Here is a 25811-nt window from a genome sequence, read left to right as displayed (position 1 = left end):
GTTTTGCAAAATAAATGTGGGGGTTTTGTTTGTTTAAGAATTACAAGAACAAATCAGCACATTTTAAAAAGAAATGTACCTTGCACTATTTTATGTTTTAATGAGGTCATCTGCAGATAAAGGATAAAAATGTGTTCTCCGGTCTTTTCAGTTCATTTTTAAAGAAATATAATAATAGCAAACAAAGTAGTTTAATACTAAATGCAGACTGGTGCGTGCACTGGTGCCTCAGTGTAATGGGCTGAGGACATTTCAGTATGGTTCTAAAGGTTTTATTGTTTCTTCAGTGGATCCATACAACACACAGTAGCAAATTTCTGCTCAGTGTGACATTGCAGCTTGCACTGTGTTCATGACATTCATCCACCTGGAGACTGCCTACAGTGAGAAGGTTTTATCTAGTAACATTCCAATTTGAAATCTTCCTTTTATTTTTCCCTTCTCTCGCTCTCTCTATCTTTAATATGCTTGTTTTTACTGGACTTTATTCAAATGTTTTTGGCTTATTCTTATCGCTATACTGAGTTTGATATTACCATTGATTTATACGCTGGGGCTAAACCAAGGGATCCAGAACCCAACCTTAGTAGCACACAGACTGCTAAATCTCTCTGCAGAGGCCAGGAAATACATGGGAATCCTCCCCAAAGCAGAGGAGGAGGTGTAGAATTGCTCCAAAGGCGACTTGAAGGTGTCTGTGCAACCAGTCTACCAGCAGTGCCCATCTGAAGAGCCACATCTGGCACATCAGAATGGGACTCTCTCCTAGTGCAGTTGTCTGAGGAGTCAGGTTAGTAGGTTGGCTACTGAGACACATCTCCACATCACCCTTCTCCTGTCCCAACATAATGGGGCACACCGGGTGAAGGGAGAGGCGGAGACTTGTTTCTAAGGCTGCCTCAGGAGTAAAGTACCAGCCATGCTACTGTAATTGATCAGTCAAGAAGCCCAAAAGAGGCTAATCAGACTGACATTGGCTTGAAAGAGTTTGTAAAGTTTGGTGATGATATTCAATCATTTAGGGGCAAAAAAAGGAGGGGAAGGGGATTTTAGTCCTAGCCAAAATGAAAAGCTCAACACAGTCTTACTTACGAATTCATTATGACATCTCCATAACTAACATAGCAGTTCCTCACCTAAAGGTCACAAGGGGGTCACTAGCAGTTTGGTGGATTCTGGCTCACTGCCATTCCCTGTGTTATGCCTTCTGTCGAAGTGTATTGGTTCAGTCACTTGGAATTAGTTCTCCTCAGACACCAGAAAATGGAAAGGTGCTCTATAAATACTGTGCCAATTCCTGCCAGGACCTTTTAAGGTAACACCTCTGAAGCAGTTTGGCAACCACAGAAGAGAATTCTGGTGGGCATCTAAAGAGGACGAGTTGTAGGTGATAACAATTGCAGAAATGATATGAAAGAGGTTGAAAATCTGTATCTTGATAGTTAACAGATGAAATAAAGGAAAAGTTATGAAAATATAGAAGAAGGGAGAACTAGGTCTGTCTTTTTTCCCTCTTGTGCAAGTGGTATAGAGGGAATCTCTCAGTCACTGTCCCCCCTCCCCTACTACTATGCCAGGGGGTTCAAAACCCAAGCCTCAACGTCTACTGAAGCTTTCCTCTTGCAATATACTGAAACACAGTTTTATAGAGTATCAGAATTACAGTGTTGAGAAAGTAAATAAGGAATACTTCTCATAACACCAGAACAAGGGGTCACCAAATGAAATTAATTGGCAGCAGGTTTAAAACAAACAAAAGGAAGTATTTTTTCACACAGCACACAGTCAACCTGTGGAACTCTTTGCCAGAGGATGTTGTGAAGACCAAAACTATAACTGTGTTCAAAAAAGAGAACTAGATAAGTTCATGGAGGATAGGTCCATCAATGGTTATTAGCCAGGGTGGGCAGGGATGGTGTCCCTAGCCTCTGTTTGCCAGAAGCTGGGAATGGGCGACAGGGGATGGATCACTTGATTATTTCCTGTTCTGTTCATTACCACTGAAGTACCTGGCATTGAAGTACCTGACCCAGTATGGCCATACTTATGTTCTTATGTATCATTTTTTTGACCTTGAGATAGCACAAGGCACTTTTCTCTGAAGATCATTGAACCCTTTGTGAAATAATGGGACATTATTGCACTGTTTGATGTCTGCTTTCAGGTCCTTTCAGATCTTTCTGCAATCCCTTGTACTATGGCTGCTCGGCCACATTACAGCAGGAGCCTGGGATTTCTGTCATGTGCCAATCCAAGAGAAAGCACTTCCACGATGAGCTTATGGAAGACAACCTGAACTAGGTGCAATACCAAAGGGAAAAGGACTCACGGCAAGTGGAAAGGCACAGACAGGCTGCAGAGCATGAGGACAGAATTGTCGCAGGCAAGGAGCGATGGGCAGCAGTTTCTGGAGTAGGAATGTCAGTTGAGGGAAGAAGATAGAGCACAGTAGAAAGGCCTGTTTGAAAGGCCGTGTGTGCTAGTGGCTGAAAGAGAACAGGATCCTGCTGCACTCGCACCATATCATGAATCCCCTCCATGGTACCATGTGCTGCAGACCAGGAAAAATTTGGACAATTCCACTTCTGAGTGGCCTACGCAACTGTGACTTTACGGTAGCAGGATACCCCTCCTGCAGGCTTCCACCCTCCTGCAGCAGCAGCTCCAAGTGTGTACTAAATTCCCAGGAAAGTGAAAGGAGAATGGAAAGCCTGAGTATTTATTTGTTGGCACCAGGTTTCACTTTTTGCACTGTTCAATGTTTGTTTTATTACTTGTTTTGTTATTGGTTTATTACGGATGTTTTGTTGGTGTAATGGCACTGGCCTGCCTGGCAATACTTCAAGGTTCTTTTTTGTAATACAGCCATGTTCACAAATAATGACTTATTTTATTAAGAAAGTTTATTACCATCACTGCATCACATCATATAATGTGTATTTCAAATAATAAAGATAAACACAATACAGCACAACTGAGAAGTTGTTTCCAAACACAATTTTTCAATACATCTATTTACATCAATCCATAATGAAAATCACAGTCCTTGCCACACAGTGCACCTCCCATTTCATAAGCACTCATCTCATCCATAATTAAACATTATAACAATCAATTCATTGCATACAGTGATAGTTCCTCATCTACAGTTAACACTGCTGTACACATTCATAAACATACTATTTTCCCTCTTCCATTTGTCCATGCAAGTCCATAATGTAGGAGCATAGAGCATCCCTGTTTTCTATCACCCAGGTGTATCCTGCTCCAGTTGTGATCAGAGCACTTTCAGCAATCCATCACTGTCATAGGTCCATTCAGGGGCAAATGGCTCACCTTTGGCTTCACAAACATCATGAAGAGCACAGCAAGCCACGATAATGTGAACAGCATTGATGACACTGGAATCCAAGTGGTTCTGTAAACTGCACCAGCGGGATTTCAATCTGCCAAAGACACATTCAACCACCATTCTACACCTGCTGTGAGTCTTTTGCCAGGCCCTCTAAAATCAGAATATGGCTTCATAAGCCAAGGCGAAAGGGTGGTACACAGGTCCCCTAGTATAACAGTGGGGACAGGAACTCCATTTATGACAATGTCATTTGCTGGGAATACTATCCTTGCCTGACCATGAAGGTAGACTTCCAATTTTCAGTACAGCCAATATCAAAATCCTTAAATTGGCCTCTGTGGTCCACGAGGGTCTGCATAACAATGGACTATTTCCCCAGTTTATGTACTCATGTGCTCCTTGAGAAGGGCAAACTATGGGAATATGAGTCCCATCAATGACCCCAGCACGGTTTGGAAACCTCATTCTCTCAAAACTAGAAATTACTTCAGGGATATTTTTCATACCCACCACATTTGGGTAAACCACATGCTTCATTGGTGGTGAAGGTTTCTGAGGCACTCTATCTACAGTTGGCTTTCCAACATTAACATGGTTAACAATGGATCTGTAGCAGTCTGGGGTAGCCAGCTTCCAGATGGTTAAAGGAACTGGCTTCTGAACCAACAAGGCTGCCCTCGCGCATATGTTGTGAGTCTGCAGGGTTGGACAAAGCTGCTCACAAAGCTCCAGGAATGTAGCTTTCTTCGTGGAGAAGTATTGGACGCACTACTGGTCATCCCAGGTCTGCATGACAATGTGATCCCACCAGTCTATGGTTGTGGCTCTGCTCCAGATGTGCTGGTCTACAGAGGATGTATCAGCAGCTGTTTAAGAGTCGTGATCAGCATCAGCTAATGTGAGTCTGCTACATCTGTATCATCCTTCTCCTCCGTAGGTAGGCCAAAAATGCTGCCATAATGTCCACCAGCGTCTTATGGATGCTCTGTCTGTTTCCTGAAATAGGAGTGAACACTCAAGCAGGACAAGTTCTTCAAATGGCGAATCCTCCATGCTTCTGGCTCCAGTTGCATGCAGACCCAAAAGATGGCTCAACAGGCTGAGCGTAACAGGCTGCAACTACTTCCTGTAATGTGAAGGCTTGATAGTCAGGTTTTCCCACACTGCACCATGAACAAAGGTCGAGAGCGGCTAAGGCTGTGGAGAGTGCTAGAAAGCCCAGTGAGAGGCTTGTCTGACTTGGGATTGCAAAATGCAACATAGATGCCAGAGACTCAGGTTCAAAAATTCTAAACCTAGAGTCAATATTCACTGTGGAAGCTTAAACCCAGGCTTGCAAACACTGAGCCAGTGGGCTAGAGTTCCACTGACCATAGGTTTAACCTACAGTGTAGACATTCTCTAAGATACAGTAGGTACAGTAGCACTTTACATTCAGGTAATATTTTTAAATGTTTAAATGGGATTACAGCCTCATCACTCTTGCTGCGTGTGATGGAAGTCATGCAGCTCAGATCCCACATTATGCTTCGCAAGTATAGCCCTTAGAGCTAGATTCCACTTTTTATGAAGTCTTTTACTATCCATGTCACACCACTAGATTTATTTGGCACTAGCATAGCTGTGACATATTCTTCTGGAGGAATTCTTCAGTTATTCAGCACCAGGTAAATACAGTTTCCAAAAATTCAAAATAGATAACAGAATTTTCTAGCAACTGCTTTCTTAGATACAACTTTATTACCTAGACATATAAGGAAACAATGACCAGTAAGAAATGGTTTTCCTTGTCTAGTTGAAAAAAAATTAAAATGAGGTTAACAGAAAACATCCTGTCACAGCTCCCTAAGGAATGTTCTCAATCTGCAAATTGAGAAGAGGCCATTTTCTAGCGTCATTTAAAAAAAAAGAAAGAAAAAAAGCTTTGCATAATAATCAAACAGTTACATATTTTCCAGTATAACTGTGTGGTATATTTACCTGATAAGCAAGTGCCTACAGGATTGCTCTTTTAAAATATTTTTTTCATAATCTGTTTCTTTTATTTTGGGATGTCAGTTCTAGTTTCAAGATTATTAACAATAGCAAAAGTCCAGCCCACTGGTAGAAATATGCAATGGGCATAAAGTGCTCTAGTTCCAAACTTTACTCATGTTTCAGATGAGGAGTGGGCCTGTGCTGATGGACTGTTATGTATGATTTTTCTGTGAAAACACCAAGAGACTGCAATGAATGGACTCCTTTCATTATTCTCCAAGGGAAGAGGAAGAGTAAAAGATTCATGGTGAATTGTGTCCTCATTCAAATGTCAGGACAAAGAAAGGCTCCTTGCAAAAACATTTTCTTTACAGGCTTGGAAAGTCTTACTCCAAGAAATACCATAGAATTGTGCTCATGATGTCAGGCATACTTTAGTGAGCACAAAGGATTAATATTTTGTAACTTGCTGCTAAACTTTTGTCCACCACATGAAGCCAAGCAGGCAGATGTTAGCTTTCTGTTATATTTCTTTAAGACAGGATATGGGCCTGTCACACTTTTACTCTTGAATTCAATATGCTATTTGATCAGAAGGACTGGCCAATGGACATCTGATGTAAACAACATTGCTTACTGGAATCCATGCTGATGTACATGTTAAAAGCTATATTAACCCTGAAAAGATCATTAAATAGGCAGAGTATTCATTGTTATTTCACCCTATATTACAAAATGTACCGATATAGTAAGGTCAGTTGTAGTACCATCAATCAATTTAACTTGTCTGCTTTTTTCAGTAGCAGATTCAAACAAGTCTTCACAGTACAAATTTTACATTAAACTGCATGAATCAATAAATTGCACATATATTGTTATACTGTCTAATCTTTTGAATGATCTGCATTTTCAAATGTACTTTATTAACCTAGCAAATCATAGTATTAAGGGAATATATTTAGATTATGATTAAAACAATAACTTGAGAAAAAAGGAATCTAATATGGACTTTTAAAAAAAAAAATCCAAATCTCAAAATTGCCAAATAAAATAATCTATCCAAAATATTAACATATCGGTGGGCTAATTAATTTTAAAAAGTCTAATCTCATTTCAATCTAAAAGATTAAAAACTAAAAAATAATTTTGTACCTCTAAATTTGGCAAGTCACTGGTTAAATTTGACTTGCCTGAAGAATAACATCAGGCTTAAAATTAATGTTTAAATATTATGTAGCTGATGTATGGGAATAACTATTACACTGTAGTTCATTTTGACCTTGTTAATGTTAAATATTCAAAGCAGCTACCAATATAGCATTTACCTGAGTCAGACTTGTGGATTGCAATATTTTGGTTTCAGTTAACATTCCAAAGTTAAGATGAGCTAAGTTCCCTTAGAACAAAACAGAGACACAGCAAATTTCTGCCTGAAGTAGGCATTATTCCCTGCATGTGGATTTTGACGGTCAATAATTAGTAGCTACTCGTGCTTGTTATTTCTTTGTCAGAAGTTAAATCTCTATTGTACTATTTCTTGACACAGTGAAGTGTACATTTTCAACATAATGTGCAGAGTAATGGCCACATAATTACACCAACGTTACGGTGATTAAGATACTATTTTGAAACACTAGTGGACAAACATTTATCTCACTACTGGAATCAGTGATTGGCATATAGACTCAAATATACAACATATCAAAGGGAAAAATTTAGAACTACCTTAGAGCACTGAATTAAAAATTCAGCATATTTGGTCTGAGTAGCAAAACAGGCAAAAACTGAAAGAAACCCTGCAGCCAAACAGCTGTCAACATGTCCTTGTGCCATGATACATAGTTAAAAGTGTTCTGCTTACATCAGAGGATCCAAATTTGGTGAAGTAATTTCCTATTTAACTTATTCAAGCCTGCAGCTACGTAACAAATGTGCTGTGATCACGTTGGATCTGACAAGCTAATAAGGATTGGGTCGATATCTGGACATGAGACCTTCAAGTAACTTAAACTGCACAAGGAAGTTTAGATCCTGTTTCCGTAGGATACATCTTTATCACTGAGTCAGAAATTAAGCAATTCCTCAGCATAACATTAAAGTGCACCCTTCTGTTGCAAGTGCTATCATTTGGTTGATACATAAAACCAACATCCTGACCATTTATAGCTATTAACAATCCTCTGGCACTTTTCAAAAAGAGCAGGAAAGTTAATCCTGCTTCCTGACCAAGTTCTGCCTTCCATAATTACATTCTGACTACATAAATTCCCCTGCAATTTTAACTGATTACAGTATTATTCTTCACTTCCTGTCCTAAAGTTTGTATTGTAATTGTGCTCTGCTACAAAGGTAGATGAAATGATCTCTGCACATAGTTTCTGTATCCGTTTGGTGCATTTGTAAAACATTGAGGTATCTTTCAGCGTGAACGAAACTAAGTGTTAGATGTTATTCCTATAGAAAAATTCATGATACTCCTCAGTGCAGTATATTAATAATCAATAGTGCATCTGTTCAGGGATGTCTAAATGAAGCTAAAAAAGTTAAATCTCTGAATGGATGCACTGCTAAGAAGAAAATACTACATTGAAATCCTTCCTGAACACTCTCTATTGCCATGTCACCTATGAGAAGCAAAGTGGAGGATAAGTTTGCCTGATCTTCCAGGCAGATACCCAGGAGTGCCAACTGCACACATTGAAAAAATAATTGAACTGGCTTAAAATCATGAGGTTTTTAAAAAATAACTTGGTGGAGGAGAGGCGTATTTATCTGGGTTTTGACCCTTTGGGGAAGAAGTTGTCCTCCCACAAGCTGTGTGATCAGTTCAGGTTCAAAATTCAATCTTAAAAGCACATGGAAAAATACAGGCCTCGCAACTGGCTGCATTCAGGACTCCACTTCCCAATTCTGGGGCAAAATCCCAGCTATTGTCTGAAACTGCAAAACTCCTATTCGCTTAAATGGGCCGGGATTTCACCATTAACTTCTAGAGTACAGGAGCTGTGATTCTATCCATTCCCATCTCCTGTTATTATCACTATCCATGCTCTCCTCCTGCACCTCCCTCCCACTCCTCACATTCTGCCATTGCCCTTAAGACTTCCTCCTGGACCCCATCTTCCCCCTGCTCTGTCTTCTGCTCCTCCTCACACCCTCAGTCACTTCTTGATTGCCCCACATTCCCTTTCACCTTCAGCCCTCTTCTGCTCCACCATTAGACACTTATCCCTGTGCTCCTTTTAGTCTCCTCCTGCTTCCCCCAACCCTCTCAGTCTCTCCTCCTGCTTCCAAAGTTACCAACCCTTGCAATTTTATCATGAGTCTCATGATATTTTGGCATTTTTCTTAAAGGCACAGTTTCTGTAATCAACAGTTGCATGAGATTCCCAGCTTTCATTATTTTTCAAGTAAGTTTCTAGTCCTTGTGGTGGTGGGAAAAGGTTTGAAAACAGGAAGTGAGTGTACCCTAATGTCTCAGACAGTGGAAAGGAAAGGAAAAATTCCCCATTAAAAAAAATCAATGTAATTTTTAAGCCAACTCAGGATTTTTGAGCACTTGGACTTGTTAACATCGTGCTTCTGCCACAGATATTCCCCCGATACTCTCCTGAGTCTCTCTTACCTCCCCCACACTTTGCCCTGTGAAGGCCTCACTCTCCTTTTGCACTTCTCTTCTGCCCTTCACCACCCTGTCTCCTCAATGTCCTGTCTAGCCACTTGACTGTATATAGTCAATCATTTTCCCTAAGGGCAGTCTGGCTTCAGTCTTTTTGAAAACCAAGGGGAGTTGATAGTCATTGTTACTAGGATCAGCCTCACTCCACATGCAGAAACTACAGGGGCCAAAATCCATTTTGCTTAGCTTCAACCTTACTGAAAGTAAAATAGGAAATGGTGGCCAATTTGAAAATCAGCCAGGTGGGAAGCAGGAGTAGGGAGATCACTTGAAGGTTTAAAAACCTCCAAATGATCAAATTGCAAATGACAGAGCTGATGATACTGTCACTATATACTAGCCTTGTGAACTGCCTCACACATTATTGTTTCGCCATCCTAACCGACATTGTCCAAACCAAGTAATATATGTGTAATCTCCACTCTTTCCATGCCCCTGCACATGAGGAAACATCAGCAGCAAACGGGAGGAGTTTGCCAGGGACAGACTCTGGAAATCCCCATGTCCTGGGGAATCCTTCACATCCAAGAGTGAAGAGGGTAGGGCTGGGCCTTCAACGCCCCCCTGTATTGCTTACCACCAAACTGTGAAGGACCCACCTGGAGCACTCGGCCCAGCAGACTCCTCTCTCCTCCTGCACATGGAAGATAGCGGCTGCAACTCCCCTTGGCACAGGGAAGAACCTTTACATCCTCCAGTCCTCCATACAACTCTGAAAATTGGACTGTATGTTTTCTCTCATTCACTGTATTGTTATTGGTTGTTGTTACCTTTTCATCCCACCCCACTTCTACCACTGCAGCTTCTCAGTTGACTGTCCTCACTCTTCCCATTCATTGTCCTCTCTCCTTATCTCTCAGATTTCCTCTCCTCTTTCTTGTCTCTATATAAAGATATGGAACTAGCAAGGTGTGTGCGTGGTATTACCCTGATCACCTTACTTGTACATTGTATCCCTCTCCCTCACCCTTTGTCTGTGTATAATATTCTTTGTAGCAGCATTACACAGGATTATACTGAAAATGAAGCACACTATTTTTATATGCTTACAGAGCCTGCAATTGGTGGCCTTTAGGTCATGCTGCAGGGGCTATCTGTTCTCCCAGGGCTCTGGGGAGGAATGAGTAAGTCGGGTAGAGATTTTGGTTGGAAGAGTCTGTGGTTTTGAGCTGTGGAATTTTGGAAGGTCTGTTTTTGGAAGGAGACTGGGTCCTTATTTTAACTGTTGTTTTAATATTTTTATAATGTATGTGCACAGCATAGGCTGGGCACATTTTAACACATAAATAAATAAAATGAATTACAAAACTAAAGGCTGGGTCCTCCTGAAATTGTGGGCCCCATGCAAGCTTGCATGTTCTGGCAGTTGCAGTGGGACCACCTAGCCCAGGGAATGATCAACCAATGGCATAAGCCCAAAAAGAGAAAAAAGACACAGATTTGCACATGCTTGTTTTGGAGCTTCTCTAGGAGTGAGGACTTTGTATAAACGAGTTCATCATCTCTCATAAACTGTCAGTTCCTATCCAGGCTCTGATATTCACCCTTCTCTTGGGCCATGCAGGCCATGGGAGTTATTCCAGCCGTAGGAGGGAGAGGTCTGGGCAGTAACAACTTGCCTGCATTCTAGAAGGGGTCACTTTCACCTCAGTCCTACAGTCATGCCAAGGGCCTCTTGTTCCTGATCACCTACAGAGAAGTCTCCTCCATGTTATTAATGATCAAAAATGCATGGGCAACAATTATAGGTGTACATTTAGAGGCCACTTTTCAAAATTTATCCCTGGAAGTTTTTAGGGACTTGTTTTTCTTTGCCAATTTTAAGATACTTCTTCCCATATGGGAAGAATATTCCTCAAATCTAACATTTTTTCCTGGAGCTACTACATCTGGTTCATGAGTCCTAGCAGCTAACTTATTTACATGACTTACATGAGGCTGTTCTTTCCCCTTTCCCTGACTCTGAAAGCAAGTACAGACAGAGATGAGCTTTACTGCTGCATGTGCAGGGAGCCACTTCTAACAATTTACTTGAAAAGAAACAGATCTCTGTGTTAGGTGGGAGAGGGAGAGAATCAGTGTAAGCAGGTGAAAGAGTGGTAAAAGTCAAACTTTGCATTTTTGGTAAATAAATGGCTTGAAACATGGGAATAGAACATAGGAAACTTGCAAAAAGATGGCACACCTATTTCCTTATGATGGAAAACCAAGACACTTTTGTAAACTAGATCTTCCCTATACTAAAAACAATGAACGAAGGGTGTCAAATTAGCCTTACAGACGTAATGATTATTAAAAAAAAAAAAAAAAACTCTTGTACTGTACATATTTATATTTGAAGCTGGTTATAAGATCTCTTCTCATGAAGCTATTTGGTAAGTAAAACAAAAAGATATAACTTGAAGTTTTACTTTGAAACTCAAAATTTTTCAGAACTGCAAAGATAAAGAGTTTGTATGTTTACTATTTACTACTTCCTCTCAGAAGACACAGGTATAGCATTCATGTCTTCCAAAATGTAAGCTTATACATCTGGCCAGCAAACATCTGGATATTTATCTTACCTCATCATTTCCTTCTGTAAGTCCAAAAACTGTCAGTTATTTCAGCTGAGATTCATCCCAAGGGAGAACAGAAAAAGTTACATCCTTCTTTTGTCCAGGTTTTATAAACTGATCTTTACCTTTTTCCCTGGGATACCAGTAAGTATAAAAATAAGCAGTCTGGATTCCTTTGACTGTGGTTTTCAGTCTGTGAATATGTACTTCTGCAGCCACAGAGTGCATACATATGTGATTGTATTTATTATGTGATTGTATTTCTAATATATGGCAAATGTTGCTAGATCCTAAAATAGACTTTAAAAAAAAACATTACGGATTAAAAATAAATATAGACAGTAAATTCAAGAACAAACTCCTCAGCTCCTAGACAACAATAAAGACTAATTTATGTACTTTATTAATATATTACGAGGAAAATCCTACATTAATGAAATATTAAGATTTTAAACATGCAAAACAAGAAATTCAAATACTAAAATCACCACAAAAACATTAACTTGGTTCCACACCACATGTTGTAATCTAGATTAGTTTTTAATTGATAAAATTAGGGAAAAGACAGGGTGGCCTACCTAAACTGGGAGTCAGGAAATATGGGTTCTATTCCCAGGTTTGCCACTGGTTTTGGGCAAATCACTTCACCTCCTCATGCATCAGTTTCCCCATCTGTAAAATGGGGATAATGACACTGACTTCCTTTGTAAAGCACTTTGAGACCTAATGATGAGAAGGGCTACATAAGAACTAAGCATTGTTTTCATTGTGTTCTTATTTTAAAAAGTACATTAACTAGAGAAGAGCACCAGTCAATTATTTCATAGTCAAAATTTAAGCCATCTTCCAATTTCAAGTTTTGGTTTTTTTAAACTGACTTCACTAAAGACAAGCCAATTCACCTGAAGTTTCACATGCTGATTTCCTAATATAGCTTTGTATTACTGCATATGAGAGTTTGCATCATGAATATCTTTTCATAATAACCTGCCTGTGTTCTGTTTTAAGCATGTGATTTGATTATAAAGGCTAAACAAACAATTTCACTTTTAAACCATTCAACAGTTGCCTTGATGAATTACTGACCCTCAAATGTAATTGAGAATTAATACAGATTACTTAAATTTCCTGTGTAGTTGGACTGGGATTGAAAAAACAGACTGTAAAAGTGACATCAAAACAAGTCTAATCATATTCCTAGCTATTAAACATACAGAAGAAAGGAAAAAATCTGGTTTAGTCATTTTTTTCAGGTTATATCTTCCAACAATATACTCTCAGTTTATACAGAGTGTCCTGGGGAAAAGACTGCCTTTCCTGTGCTCAAAAAGCATTTTTGGCAGCTTTAAATACTTGTAATTAAGGCAATAAAGATGCATTGGAGGAAACATACATGCAAAAAACCGGGCCAAGAAGCAGCAATATTTTCTTTCCTCCATACACATTTTAAATATTAATTGTCATTAAATTTAATTAATCTTAAAATGCATAACAAAAGATTCTAAGTGCCGATGGTCTCACTAGAATTTTATCAAAGAATGAAACCTTCACAGTCACCCAGCTTCTAAAAATCTGAGTAAATATGCTGAAAGGAAGTGCTTGCCATTTTAAAATAAAACAAATTGTGCTTGTATTCATTCACAAAGCTCATTCTAGGATATTTATTCATAGTAACAAACCCACACTTTTTATATTTACAAAGGCACTCATTAAGGTTTTATTATTACTATTGTCCTTTATATTTATAACTGTAATGTAGACAAGTCAGTTATTAGTGTGAGGTTCTAGCCACAGCCAGGCCAAATCATGTTTCAGGTAATTCTAATGTGATTTGGGTTTGTACAGCCTCTTGAAAAAATTTCAGTTATTCAAACAATTTTCATACCAAAAAAAGTCATAGTACCTTCCAATTCTATAAATATCTAGAAACACTGAAAAACTATCTGAAATCACAGTAATTTCAGATTCATGTTTTCAGAGTAGCTGAAGGAAAGGAACACAATGATAGGTCCAATTTTGTTTTTAGTTTATCATATCTGCTCACTGGCATTAAACATAAGGAAGTTTCTAATTTATGGATAAATCCTTGGCCCTGGTACTGCAAAGATAGAACTTCTACTTGTATTATGCAACACAAAATAAGAGACAGCATAAGGGCTAGCCTACAGCTGTGGCAACGCTCTAACATGGCTTGTGTAGTTGCGGCAGAGCCCAGAGCTCTAAAAAAAACCACCTCCATGAGGGGCGTAGCTACCAGCACTGGGAGCGCGGCTTCCAGCACTGGTGCACTGTCTACGCTGGTACTTTACAGCGCTGAAACTTGCCAGTGTAGAAGAGCCCTAAGAACCTTCCTGAGGGAGGAATTTTGAGCTTTCTACAACAGCCCAACTCCACACCAGAGACCATGACTCTACCCCGCCCCCAGAACCTTTGAGAATGATGTAAAACAGGCAATACACATCCAATCTGTAAATGAGGATTATTAATACATTCCTACCTATCTCACAAGAATGCTGTGAGGCTAAATTCAGCAATGTTTGTAAAGCACTTCTATAGAAATTTCAAAAGTGCAAAAGCATTGTTTATCATCATACCATGTTAGCTAACTGCTGCCATAAAGCAGAGGGGCTAACCAAGATAAGGCTTCATTACTGTGTATTTTCATGCAAACTGTTGCTGCTGCAGCTATACAGACAGAGAAACAGAGCAATAAATAAAGAGCAGGCATTTTTGCTAGTGCAACAGGAAAAGAACAGCATTTACTTCGTTATCATTACAGAAAGCGTGGGTGACGTCTGGTTGCCTCAAAGGGCCATCAGCTGTGATAAAGACAGACCCTTTCACTTCTCTAGGTCACCACTCCTACTTGAGAGTTGTATAAACCAGAGATTGCTACCATTGCTGTTCAGTGGTTTATGTGGAATGGGTTTCTTCTCAGTCTAATTATTCAAAAGCAAATTTCCACATCACAAAACCATGACAACACTTCGCAACCTTGTTGGAAGTTTCAACAGAAAGGTAAAGCATGAAATCAGCATGCAGCTCTCTCAACATCTAGCTATCTCAAGCATGCTTCTAGGTCAGGAGAGAGGCTGGTATAGTAAAGCCGGCACTGCAACTAACTATGCCATTTCACACTCCCAGGCCTTTCAGATCTATCTTGAGAAGTACATTTATTTAAAATAAGGCTTGGAATCCTGTGACTTGAACATTTTGTTTGTTCAATGGACAGGTATTATTGGGCAATTCAATTTTAGGTAAATATATAGAGATGAAATATCCTGAATTGAAATAAGCAACACAGCTTAAACATAGGTTTAAACGGGATCAAGGAAATCAAGGCTTTACACACACCCCCACTTTGGTTTCCATATACCAATCTTTCCCGCACACTTTTGCAGAAATATACAAACAAAGATACGGACAGACAGAAAAGGAAGAGAGAAGAGTAATGTAACTGTGATACCTTCAACTGGGTAATTAGCTGGAATTCCAAAATACAAACTCTCCGGTTGAGTTTTCTGATATTGCCTGTTTGAAAGAATGTTGTGGGCATGATATCCCAGCTGGATAACATTTACAGACTTATATAATGTAATGGATTCATTTTTAAAAACCCGATACAAGCAAAAAACAAAAAAACAAAAACTCAAAATTGTAAAAAGCATAACTCTCAAATCCAGAATAATTCAGATTCTTGCTCACGTACATTAATAGCTCAAGCTCTACCAGCGTTAGGCACCATTTACATAGGTTTTCAACAGCATACTTGGAAAAGTATGTCAAATGAACTGTTTCTATGCACAGTAAGTTAGATGCTTTCAAACCCATGTCCCCATTCCCAGAACAAAAATTATTACTTTTTTTCTTTTTTAAATTCCCAGGCAAACTAAAGGGCAGCACTAGCTAAAGTTTAGGATTTTTATAAGTCAGTAGTCATTTCAAATATGTAATTAACCAGAAAGACCTGGGCGTGGGCAGATAGGACTAATGGTTAGAGTCAGACGACAGCATCAGGTACCAAGTCAAAGGCTGGAGCTGGAGACAGTCAGGTGCCAAGCCGGAGGTGAGAGCTGGAAACAGTGGCAGGGATAGGGCATAGGAGCAGGGACCTGGAGTGCAGCAGAAAAGCAGGAACTGGGAACAGACAGGGAAGCAGGAACAGGCAGGAAGGCAGGGCTCAGCAGTCAGGTAAGTAGGCAGGGTCCATAATCGTAGTAGCCAGCTAGGGTTTCTTCTAGTTACTTGGACAACTTCTTGTGCCTTTCTGGTTTAAACAGAGCTTCCCAGCCAATCAGTGTTGCTGGATGTTTCCCCACAATCAGGAGTTTTGTGGGCAGGGTTGCCAACTTTCTAATTTCTGAAAACTGGACACTACAGCAGGAGCACTGGAACCTCGCCCTGCCCCACCTCTTCTCCTGAGGCCCCGCCCCTGTCCCGCCTCTTCCCTCGAAGACCTGCCCTGATCTCTCGTTGCTCTCCCCCTCCCACTTCCTCACCGTTCCATCCTCTCCACCCTTCCCCCACACCAAGCTGAGCTCCCTCTCCCTCAGGGCTGGGATGGGAGCTGCAGCCCCTGACACAGAGCTTGCCTGCCTGCCCATGAGATGCAGATAAGAGGCGGTCCTGGCTCAGCAGGGTCTAGCACAGCTTGATGACCCGGAGTTTCTCTCCAATCGTGGTAACCAGACTTTTGGTGTCGGGTCAGTACATCTGACCGGACACTGTACCAGTCCCACTTCAACCGGACTTTCCAGTCAAAAACTGGACCCCTGTCAACCTTATTTTTGGGCAGGACTCTTGCGAAATAGCGTTTCAACGACTCCCTTCCAGTGTTGCCAACTTAGCAACTTTGTCACTAGATTTAGTGACTTTTTGGTTTCCCTCGTGAGAAAATAAGTGTCAAAGTGACCAGTGACAAATCTAGCGACTTTCACTGCCAATTTCAGAGAAAGACGTCACCAGTATCTATAGTCACAAAATCATTCACAAGCACCTCAGTAGTATTAATGAAATCCCTTCCACGCTCTTCTTACTACATTCTGTTGCACACCAAGTCAATGTCATTACCTCTCAATTGAGCATGTCCTCAGAAGGAATCACATTCCAGGGCTTCTTGGGCTGAGATCAGGCAAGGAAAAGAAGTTTGTGGAGGCTAATTAAATACTTTGCTAAAGCTAGGTACATTTTGGAGAGAGAGCAGCACATTAGCCAGGGCATGTTTTTACCCAAATGTGTTCTTTCTCACCGCTCCCTAGTAGGTAGCACACCCTGTGATGCAGGGAAAGATAGCTAATGAAGTGGGCAGAGCAGAGGAGGCAGGTTAGCCATCGAGGAGAGGAACAGCAGGAAATCTAGGTCACATTTTGTATTAAATTTTCATTTATAAGTGGTTTATAAAATGTTAATAAATAATTAATAGATATTATAAGCATGTGACACCCGAGTAGTATCTGTTATAGATAGTTATAAGCACATCAGAAGAAGTTGTTATAGATCAGGGATGGGCAATAATTTTCCCAGGGGCACCATTCCGCTCAGACTACCATGTTAGGAAAAAGTAGTGGATAGTGATATCTTTGTCTATCACAACAAACTCAGCATCTTAGGTGAGTCAACCACTCTCGGAGCAGAGACTTTAACTCCGTTACTGACACAATACAGGGAGCCACCATCCTTTTTAAGCAACAGGCATATACTAGGAAGAACAGTAACAAGCTACAAACAAAACAAGCTGGACTCTATCTTTTTATAAAAAGAAAAGGAGTACTTGTGGCACCTTAGAGACTAACCAATTTATTTGAGCATGAGCTTTCGTGAGCTACAGCTCACTTCATCGGATGTAGCTATAGCTCACGAAAGCTTATGCTCAAATAAATTGGTTAGTCTCTAAGGTGCCACAAGTACTCCTTTTGTTTTTGAGAATACAGACTAACACGGCTGTTACTCTGAAATCTATCTTTTTATGTAATCACTCCCTTTCTGGAAGTCTCAGCACAATGAAATCTATTGGACAAACATTATAACTGCAAGTACATAGCATTACAGTTCTACCCTTTGGGTTGGAATGCTGACAGTTTTCAGATTAACATTTTTAAATTAAAAAATATTTTATTCGTCTGTATGTACGTGTGGGAGGGTAATATTTTGGCCTGTTAACATTCAACATGATCCTTTCTTTATAAGTTAAAATATTTTAAGTACATTTGCTTTGACATTCATATCTGTCTATGGGGGGAGATTAAATCTTGTTTATGAAAAGGTAAAGAATTGCTAAAATGCACATATAGTTCCCTTTATCGTTGGGGATCAATTCCCATTGCAATCAGAAGAAGTTCCCACTGTGCCCAGAAGAATGAGAGCCGAATATTACCCAGATGCTTTACACCTCACCATGTTTTCTATTTTTCTTTGGCTAAGATCACACCTTTCTCAATCTGCATTATCTAAAATATCACTCCTAAACTCAACATCATTATACTGGTGTTCATTCATGTGGTCAGTTTCATTTTATCATATAAAAAACGGACAATGTTTAAAATCTGGAGATACTGCTATGTACAAGAAAGTTGGAATGTTTTTGGATCTCGAGAGGAATCTTCTTTTTTCTGACCACATTTCCAATCACAAAAGTCACACACCACTTTACATTGCTGTTTCTCAAATTAACAGTCTCACAAATCACAATGAATCCTTTAAATTTACAGTTCTTCCAATATTCCATTAACCTTTATATCAGGTCTTGCCTCACAAGCCATTCACATTATGCTGACTTCAGAGAATGTGAGAAGCCACAGATAAGAGGCAGCAGATAAAGGCAAGAAAGGGTCAGATAAATAAGAGCCATAAGATTTGACAATAAATTCCAAAGCAATAGAGGTGGCAAACACATTCTGATAAGTGTTACACTTTTCTATCAAAAACTTGCAGTCCTCACTGATGCAAAAAAGAAAATATCCTTTAATGAACTTAGTACTAGACTTGGTATCCTCTGTTGACTAGGGCACTGGTCCAGCTTTCATTGTTGTACATTCAGAATCCCCAATTCTCTCTCTGGGACAGATTGTGGCATACCACCTCCTTCAATCCACACATGGGTTACTCCTCTTTTTCAAAGAAGGCTACATCAGCACTATCCCTTCGCCCTCCCCAGTCAAGTCCTCTCCACATGACCAAACATCCTTGTTGGGGGAGTGGGTGAAAATTGTGGGCTAAATGGACAAGCCAGGGCCATGGGGAATGCACATCATCCTTTCTCCAGCCCTGTGGAACTAAACCAGAAAAGTTAATACTACAGCAGGCTGTACTACCCCTTCCATATAACCACCATCTCTCTTGGGATCCATGGGGTGCTCCCTGGCCAGTATAAAGTCCATGTTAGTATGATGTCCTAGGGAGACATGCTGCCAGAGAGTCTTATCCCCCAGAGAGCAGAAGCAGCATGCCCTCTGAGAACCAAAGCTTTTGTGGTGTCTCTGGCCCTCCCACAGATACTTGGGGAAAGCTCAAGGTGTGGGGTAGGCCTGATGTCCTTTTCTGAAGAGGTAGGAGAAGGACAAACCTCCACCCCTTTATGACCAGACAATTTTGGGGAATCCCTGCATAGAATTCCTCACAGAACACTCCCTCTGGCCCTGGGTCCTTTCCTTGGAAAAGTAAAATCAAAAGCAGAAAGCTATCAAAGTTCAATTTACAATTTAAGTTTGAAAGAAACTTTAAGGTCCCTGTTCCACGCTTTGAGATCAGAAACCGCTCCAAATGTCAGAATCATCCAGCATATTAGTAAATCAGACTAGTAACTCAGATCCATATTTGAACTACCTTAAAAGTGTATAATTTGGTCGGGATTGTACCTGGATTAAAAATATCTAGTAATACAATCCCACACCTAGCCTTCCCTGAAAACTGAAGCAGAAAACCTAGCAAACCTGGTTTCTAGTCCATAGTGAGGTTATTCCACAAACAAAACAGGTCAAATTAAATCCATTAAAAACATTAAAAAAAAAATCCACAGTTAGGAAATTATTCCCATTGACTTCAGTGGACTTTGAATCAGGCCCCAGAAGAGGTCAATTAAGTAGTAAAAAAGATTATTTTCAAACTCCTTAGCGAGTATTGCAAACAATGAAACACATACACATAAGGACACTTAGAGTAACACCATCCTTTGAAAAGTAAGATCACATCAAAGAAATGCATCCTGTCCTTGCAGTACACTTGTAAATTCAGCCTGTGATAATGGCTATTACACACACATGGGAAAGAGGAAAACAGCTTCTCAAACACTAAGTCAAAGCTTGATTTTATTTCAAAGGCTGGGGTTTTGTTTGTTTTTTTTTTTTTACAAGAGAAATATCTGAATTTCTAATTGTTTGGATTCTTTCCCCAAATAGTCTGAATCCTAACAGAATGAATTTAAATCATAATTCTAGGTGCAACTGTCTTATCTTAAACATCAATAATGAAACAACTTTCAAATGTAGGAAAGTCATAGTCCCTTAGTGCCATCATTCATATCTTTTAAAATTCATACACTTTGCATTTACTTGGGTATACAGTTCCTACAACTGTTATCGCCATTGTAGGACCCATTCCTGAATTCCACGGGGGCTCTGACTAAAGTTCTATTACAAGCAAAAAGAGCTTTTGAACTCACGATTACACTTCAGCGCCCAAATATATCAAGGTGGTGAGTGTTTTTGCAGAAGGGTTTCTTCTTTATTTTTAAAAAGTGCCTCTTTCATTAGATTTTGCTTAGCCAGTTCTGAAGTAATATATTGTTTAGCAATCTTGCCATTATGATATTGAATTTTTTCAACACTCTTTGACAAAAGAGCAGAGTGTTGTTTAATCCATTGTCTATATGTAAAGTGGGTTTCTATAAGAACGTGGTGTCAGTTACGTGATTTGGAGCACCGAACTGATATTGTGCAAGTTTATGATACCTTCAAGGATACTGAACTTACTTATATAGCATGGTTCTATGACACCAACATTGTTTGGACTAGACCAGTGTTTTGCAACAGAACAACTTTCTGAACTACATTTACGGACTATTATGTATGAACTGGAATTTTACATTTTAATTACAAGTGTGATCCATTTTGTGGCTACGTCTACAGAGCCCTGCAGTTTGGATTATGGGGGTCTGAACTGCAGCATGCAATAGTGTGCTGTGGTATAACTCCCCCATGCACATGTTGCTGGTGAAAACTAAAAAGGTACCTAGTTCACATTAATGTAGTCTTCTTTCAAGCTGGACTACATTAATATGAACTAGGTACCTTTTAGTTTGTGCCCACAGTGTCCACACGGGAGAGTTACAGTGTAACATGTAGTGCAGCCTGCAATACCCCATAGACTTAACTGTGGGGCTGTATAGACAAATCCTAAAAATGTGGAATTACAAGCAGGTTATTAACACAACACCTTTCTCCCTCTCTGCATAAACAGAGAAGCTGGATGACCTTCAGAGCTACTCTCAAAAAGAAATTAACGAAATGTGTTTATAGAGATTTAGGGGCTGATACTTCCCTCTTTTCTGTCAATGGGAGTTTTGCTACCAACTTCAACGGGAGGAAATTCAGATCCATTTATATGATTTTTCTAGTAATACTTTTCACTTAATAGAAATTTTATTTAAAAAGAAATGGGAGTGTCCTTTGAGTTTTTCCAGTCTTCCGCACTATGATCTAATGCTCCAAGTACTGTTGATGTCATTTTTTGTGACACGTATTCCCAGTTTCCCACACACCAAACTCAGCTACTCACAAAGAAGCAAATTCTTCCTTCCCCTAGCATTGTTCCAACTCCCATCCACTTCCTCACTTACTTCTCTCCCCAATGAACTCCTGAGTTCCTCCCCATATCACTGTTGTCTGTCTGATTATCTTCTTCCCTTCCTAATTAAGCACCCACCCAGCATTGTGCTAAATCCTGATCGGAGACCATTCTTCACTCCCACTCAGTTCAGCCACCCAAACTAATTTCCTACCTTCTTCCATATTTTCCACTGATCTATTTTCACCAGCTAATGCTTTCCCTGCATTCTAGAAAACTAACACCAGATGCATCAATGCTTTTATGAACCGAGGGGGCTGTGCCTTACAGACCACAGTCCAAAGTCCTTTAGACAATAGACTGCTTCTCCTTTGACTTCAGTGGGATTTGGATCAGACCATATGTTAGGATTTCTCTAACACATTTTCAAATGTAGAAACAGAAAAGGTCAGAACAAAAACATTGTGGTAATTGGAGAGTCATAAGTAGATAGCTGGATAGATAGCTAAGTCCATAAGTACTACATTTCCATAAAAAATATGCACAGAAATACCTATCTATCCAATATTCCTAAGTATTTATATGGCCCCTATCATGAGAGTAAAAAATAGCTTTATCCTTTTTAAACCTTACCTTTTTCTCTTTTATAAGACAGAGAAAGAATCTCTTTTAAGTATACATTTTAAAAAAATAGAAATAGGCAAGGGTTAAATTAAAATAACTATATATTTAAGAGTTTAATATAAACAAAACATTTTTAAAAATTGGGCATAAAATATTTTTACCTTTGCCCTTTCCTAAAAACTAAGTACAAACTGAACATGTTTTTTAAAAGATTAAACTAACAAGCTATGTGCCTACCAGGACTTTGTTTATATGTTGTTTCTCATTCCCCTCCCTTTTTGAAAGTGTGTATTGTAAGCAAACCATAGAATCATAGAATCATAGAATATCAGGGTTGGAAGGGACCCCAGAAGGTCATCTAGTCCAACCCCCTGCTCGAAGCAGGACCAATTCCCAGTTAAATCATCCCAGCCAGGGCTTTGTCAAGCCTGACCTTAAAAACCTCTAAGGAAGGAGATTCTACCACCTCCCTAGGTAACGCATTCCAGTGTTTCACCACCCTCTTAGTGAAAAAGTTTTTCCTAATATCCAATCTAAACCTCCCCCATTGCAACTTGAGACCATTACTCCTCGTTCTGTCATCTGCTACCATTGAGAACAGTCTAGAGCCATCCTCTTTGGAACCCCCTTTCAGGTAGTTGAAAGCAGCTATCAAATCCCCCCTCATTCTTCTCTTCTGCAGACTAAACAATCCCAGCTCCCTCAGCCTCTCCTCATAAGTCATGTGCTCTAGACCCCTAATCATTTTTGTTGCCCTTCGCTGGACTCTCTCCAATTTATCCACATCCTTCTTGTAGCGTGGGGCCCAAAACTGGACACAGTACTCCAGATGAGGCCTCACCAGTGTCGAATAGAGGGGAACGATCACGTCCCTCGATCTGCTCGCTATGCCCCTACTTATACATCCCAAAATGCCATTGGCCTTCTTGGCAACAAGGGCACACTGCTGACTCACATCCAGCTTCTCGTCCACTGTCACCCCTAGGTCCTTTTCCGCAGAACTGCTGCCTAGCCATTCGGTCCCTAGTCTGTAGCGGTGCATTGGATTCTTCCATCCTAAGTGTAGGACCCTGCACTTATCCTTATTGAACCTCATCAGATTTCTTTTGGCCCAATCCTCCAATTTGTCTAGGTCCTTCTGTATCCTATCCCTCCCCTCCAGCGTATCTACCACTCCTCCCAGTTTAGTATCATCCGCAAATTTGCTGAGAGTGCAATCCACACCATCCTCCAGATCATTTATGAAGATATTGAACAAAACCGGCCCCAGGACCGACCCCTGGGGCACTCCACTTGACACCGGCTGCCAACTAGACATGGAGCCATTGATCACTACCCGTTGAGCCCGACAATCTAGCCAGCTTTCTACCCACCTTATAGTGCAAAGATTCTGTATTTACTGTACAGTGATTAACACAAGGAATCTGGCCCTGATCTGGGAATTACTGTAATAACAAATTATAATGAAGTATGCGGATACACTTTTATAGTCAACCCATTATACCACTGCATTCAGAATATTAAAGTAATACCGGAAGCACAAATTAGAGCAATACATGTAGGATTCATGTCCCACCTACATTTCCTCCCAAATTTTTCCTTCTGTGGTATTCTATGAGCAGAGGAGCAATACTTTTAAAATTCTAGGTCTTGCATTTTACTACATTCACATCCATATTATAAAAAAACTATAAAATTGGTTTCTCCCACTCAAAGTTCAAGTGAATCTTAGTGGACCTTGAGAATACATAAATGGAATATGCATACACGCAAATATAATGAAAAATCTGTTTAAGTCCTACCATGGGCCAGGCGATGGAACCAGTAGTATACAAAGTCTACTCCTAGGAATGTCATATACCAGGTCCATGGTGAGTCCCACCGCAGTTCAAAGAGCCTGTAGTTATCCCACACATAGATGTAGGTAGTCAACTCGAGGCTTCTGGACACAACACTGAAATATACAACAAAACAGTTTTCTCAAGAACCTTTTGAATTAGAGTAATAGATCTGTTCTATTGCATATTTGTACTTTTCAGTCTGCAGGGTTTTTTTCTAACACATAAAGCCACTCGGCCAATCTTGCAGCCTTATTCTGGCAATAGTACCATTGACTCCAATGCCACTATTGACTAAGAATTGTGAGCCAAGACTGAAAAAATAGCACAGTCCCGTCCTGTTCAACCTTTTCTCCATTGCAATCTGAAGTCTTCTAGTGTTTTTTATTTCTTTGGAGATCTTCAGTCCCTTCTTAGCTTCAAATTACCTAAAGCTTTTTAGACAGTTTCTTTGACCACATTTATTGTGCATAGAGATGTCAAGGTATTCATGTGACTGGGAGAAACTCATTTTTAATCTACAAGTTAGAAATACTTTTAGGATGCTCCTAATTATTATTCTTATTTGAATAATTCCATGGCAAATCTGAACACACTGAATATTTTCATTATACATTTAACATAGCCAGATGAAGGACTAAGGATGAATAAGAAAGAATGTGTGTGGCAAGAAGAGAGTAGGAGGGGAAACGCTAGAAAGACTGATGGAAGGAGTACTGCAGGACTGAAGATTAGGGATAGAGAAAAAGAGGGGGAAAGTGCAAAGGAGAAAGTGAGGGAAAAGGAAAAATGTGACAAAAGTTGGCTGAAGAGTTCTTTTGTGTTGCTGCATTGCTGGACAATGGCTAATTAAACTCCCAGTCATTCCTGGCCTAACCCTCACTCAGTACTCAGTACAAAAGAGTTTGTGTGGTTGAAGAAAGCATAGTTTTGGGCTCAAGGGTTTCTAGGCCATGGTTCGGGTACTGGGAGTCAGACACAAGGTTATAGGAAAAGAAACTAGTGGCTAAAAGGGCCGGAGACTGTGTGTTGTAGCTGAAACTGCCTCTGTGAAACTTTGCTGCTGTCTTTCCCGTTTTTGTTCAAAGCAATCAGGACTTGTGAATACATTGTTACATCTTTGCTGACTGGTAGCAGACTTTTGGACCTTATAGGTCAGTTTCTTAGTTGGAGAAGAAATCAGTGATGCAAAACCAGGGTATTTTTGGTGTAATTAATTTACAAAATGTACACAATTTCTGTTTCCTTGAACAGCAGTGGGGTCACCAACTGCACATAGGCAACTCCCTCTTGCAGAAATCTCAGTAAAAGCACTATTATTCTGTCACCAAGCAAAAGCTGTCTTGTACCTAGGTCTCTCCTAGAATCTCCCCTGCCTAACACATACTTCCTTTTTCCTCCCTCAGTTCCCAGGCTTTATACCTGGGAAAACATTTAGATGGAAACTGCTAACATAGGATCATGCTATGCAGCTACAGTGTAACACAAAGGAACCTCAAAAAGGTTTAACTGCCCGTCCTTTTTAACTCACTCTGTCCTCTTAACAATTCTTTGGGTGCAAAGGCTGCATTTTAACTCTTTCTATGAAGACTTTCATCCTGAATGCTTTTACATCAGTGACATTAGCACCTGTTGCCATAACAATAGTTAGCTGAACACTAGAAGGAAACACCATGAGTCTCTGTACTCCTATTTTTCTATTAATGAAGAGCCAACCCAGTTGAAAGTCCTAAACTTTAGCTACTACTGAGCAAACAGAGCAGCAACCTGTCCCCATTTTTATTCTGAAAAGGCAGAGGGCTTTAGGGAAAGAAAGGTGCAAGGGACCTTAGCTGAGGGAAAGAGGAGACCTCTCTCTTTATGATTAGGGCCCTACCAAATTCACAGCCATGAAAAAACACGTCATGGACTGTGAAATCTGGTCTACCGCGTTGAAATCTGGTCTTTTGTGTGCTTTTCCCCTATACTATACAGATTTCATGGGGGAGACCAGAGTTTCT

The 25811-nt window shown here is 40.0% G+C and overlaps 1 protein-coding gene across 2 annotated transcripts in view; it reads right to left on the bottom strand.

The window, feature by feature from the left end:
- The window catches only part of AGMO (alkylglycerol monooxygenase), a 271270-nt gene that overhangs the window by 222639 nt on the left and 22820 nt on the right, over window positions 1-25811 (bottom strand). For both annotated transcript variants that reach the window (XM_043541124.1, XM_007069495.4), the window contains exon 3: window positions 23776-23927. In XM_043541124.1, coding sequence (XP_043397059.1) covers window positions 23776-23927 — 152 coding nt within the window. The remainder of the gene's footprint in view (window positions 1-23775; window positions 23928-25811) is intronic.

This window comes from Chelonia mydas, chromosome 2, assembly GCF_015237465.2.
Source record: "Chelonia mydas isolate rCheMyd1 chromosome 2, rCheMyd1.pri.v2, whole genome shotgun sequence".
In the NCBI taxonomy this organism is placed as follows: domain Eukaryota; kingdom Metazoa; phylum Chordata; order Testudines; family Cheloniidae; genus Chelonia; species Chelonia mydas.
Note: the sequence above shows the minus strand (reverse complement) of the source record. Positions and strands in the feature narration are given on the sequence as shown.